This window comes from Neomonachus schauinslandi, chromosome 3 (assembly GCF_002201575.2).
Source record: "Neomonachus schauinslandi chromosome 3, ASM220157v2, whole genome shotgun sequence".
NCBI classification, from domain to species: domain Eukaryota; kingdom Metazoa; phylum Chordata; class Mammalia; order Carnivora; family Phocidae; genus Neomonachus; species Neomonachus schauinslandi.
In genome coordinates this window covers 173,941,119-173,943,403 of record NC_058405.1, presented here as the reverse complement: position 1 = coordinate 173,943,403, position 2,285 = coordinate 173,941,119, and the positions used below count along the sequence as shown (strand labels likewise).

The 2,285-nt window shown below is 51.5% G+C and overlaps 1 protein-coding gene across 1 annotated transcript; it reads left to right on the top strand.

Annotated features, from left to right (window-relative positions):
- Positions 1-521: 521 nt before the first annotated feature.
- CXCR1 (C-X-C motif chemokine receptor 1) lies at positions 522-1,896 on the top strand. Its single transcript, XM_021703107.2, has one exon. It carries the CDS (start codon positions 522-524, stop codon positions 1,587-1,589), a length of 1,068 nt encoding a protein of 355 aa, XP_021558782.1. The 3' UTR covers positions 1,590-1,896.
- Positions 1,897-2,285: the final 389 nt, after the last annotated feature.

The following is a 2,285-nucleotide window of genomic DNA, read 5'->3' as shown; positions in this document are numbered from 1 at the left end:
GGTCACACAGCTTAGTATTGATAAATCAGGATAGAGTGAGGACTGGATACCAGGTATCCTTATTTCCAGTCCGGTAACTTTCCAAAGTCTTTAGACTGTTTCCTGGAGATCTGGGGAGTTTTGGGGGAGCCACCTGAGCAGCTGTCTGGGTAGAAATAGCAGCACCCCCTCCTTCCCAGCAAATGAATTTTTGTCGGTTTTACATATTGGTCTTCTGGTATGATTTTGCTTCAGTAAAGTGTTTCACAATTTAGGAAGATATCTGAGCACTGCTGGTGGTTCTGTGGATGTGTAAGGGGTGATAACAGGGAACAAGATGGGGACTTCTCTCAAATGATGATGCTATGAAATTGACCTCTAAAGAATTCCAAAATAGAGGAGAATTAAAGGACCTCCTGTCGCCAAACCAACAGAGAAGCAGAAGATATCCCAGTAACTATTCTCCCATCCCTGATGAGTGACTTTAATCTGAATTACTAAATTACATTTCTTCCCTTTGAATCTTTCAACCAGGTTGAACCATGATTGTCTTGATGAATGATCTATGGAATGATACTGAGTGGGATTATGATGAATTTGGAAATTTCAGCGGCACACCACCCACAGAAACATATAGTCCCTGTAGGATACACACTGAGACACTCAACAAGTATGCAGTGGTGGTCATCTATGCCCTGGTCTTCATGCTGAATCTGCTGGGAAACTCCCTAGTGATAGTGGTTGTCTTATATAGTCGGATCAGCCAGTCTGTCACTGACGTCTACCTGCTGAACCTGGCCATAGCCGACCTGCTCTTTGCCCTGACCTTGCCTCTCTGGGCTGCCTCCAAGGCAAAGGGCTGGATCTTTGGCACACCCCTGTGCAAGGTGGTCTCGCTCCTGAAGGAAGTCAACTTCTACAGTGGTATTTTACTACTGGCCTGCATCAGCGTGGACCGCTACCTGGCCATTGTCCATGCCACACGCACGCTGACCCAGAAGCGGCACTGGGTCAAGTTCATATGCTTAGGCATCTGGGCCCTGTCCCTGATCCTGTCCCTACCCATCTTCGTCTTCCGCAGGGCCATCAATCCCCCCTACTCTAGCCCAGTCTGCTACGAGGACATGGGTGCCAATACGACAAAACTGCGGATAGTGATGCGGGCCCTGCCCCAGACCTTTGGCTTCCTCCTGCCGCTCGTGGTCATGCTGTTCTGCTACGGGCTCACCCTGCGCACCCTGTTTGAGGCCCACATGGGGCAGAAGCACCGGGCCATGCGGGTCATCTTCGCTGTCGTGCTTGTCTTCCTGCTCTGTTGGCTGCCCTACAACCTGGTCCTGGTCGCAGACACCCTCATGAGGCTCCGGGTGATCAAGGAGACTTGTGAGCGCCGCAATGACATTGGCCGGGCCCTGGATGCCACCGAGATTCTGGGCTTCCTCCACAGCTGCCTCAATCCCTTCATCTACGCCTTCATTGGCCAGAAGTTTCACCATGGACTCCTCAAGATCATGGCCTTCCATGGGCTCATCAGCAAGGAGTACTTGTCCAAGGACGGCAGGCCTTCCTTTGTTGGCTCTTCTTCAGCAAACACTTCTACTACCTTCTAAGCGCCCCCGGCCCTGCTGCAGCCCCTCGGGGCTCCTCCCTCACCATCAGCATCGCGTTCCGAGCCTCATGTCCACTGGCTGTTCACAGTCTCTGTGTCAAGGCAGCCCCCGGGTGTGGTTACAGGAAGTTACTGGGGCCACGTCCTTTTCAGGCCCTTTGTACAGTTTAGAAAGCCTGCCCTGGTTCCCCAGCCCTAACTATACTTACTCTGTCAGCTGCTAGAGCTCAGTCCATCCTACCACTGAGCCCACAGCACTCTGTTCTCTGAGGCAGTTAAAGACATTTAAAAGGCATTCCTTCAAGTGACTACAGAAAGTTCCTACCATGGGGAGGCATCAGTGGTGAACGGCATTAGCTGCTGCCCCGACTGTCCCTTTCTTGCTTGCCAGCAAAGCCCACCTCCCTTGAGAGAGGCTGAGAAGGACAGATACTCACTTTCGAAGACTCCCTTGGCTAGGAGTGGCCCTGCCATTCACTTTGGACTAATTAGATTTCAGGGCAGTGGTGTGCTGGTAAACCACTCTCCTGGGGGAAAGAAGTCCTGATTTGTAGCATTTACCGAGTTGCCTGGTGTAAATGCTCCCGCCATGGCGATTTCAAGGGTTTTCAAGTAATGTAATGAGCCGCTTTCACAAGCACGTACAAACTGGCCCTAGTGCACCATTGCTTAAGAGGAAGTCTGCTGGGTCCAGGGA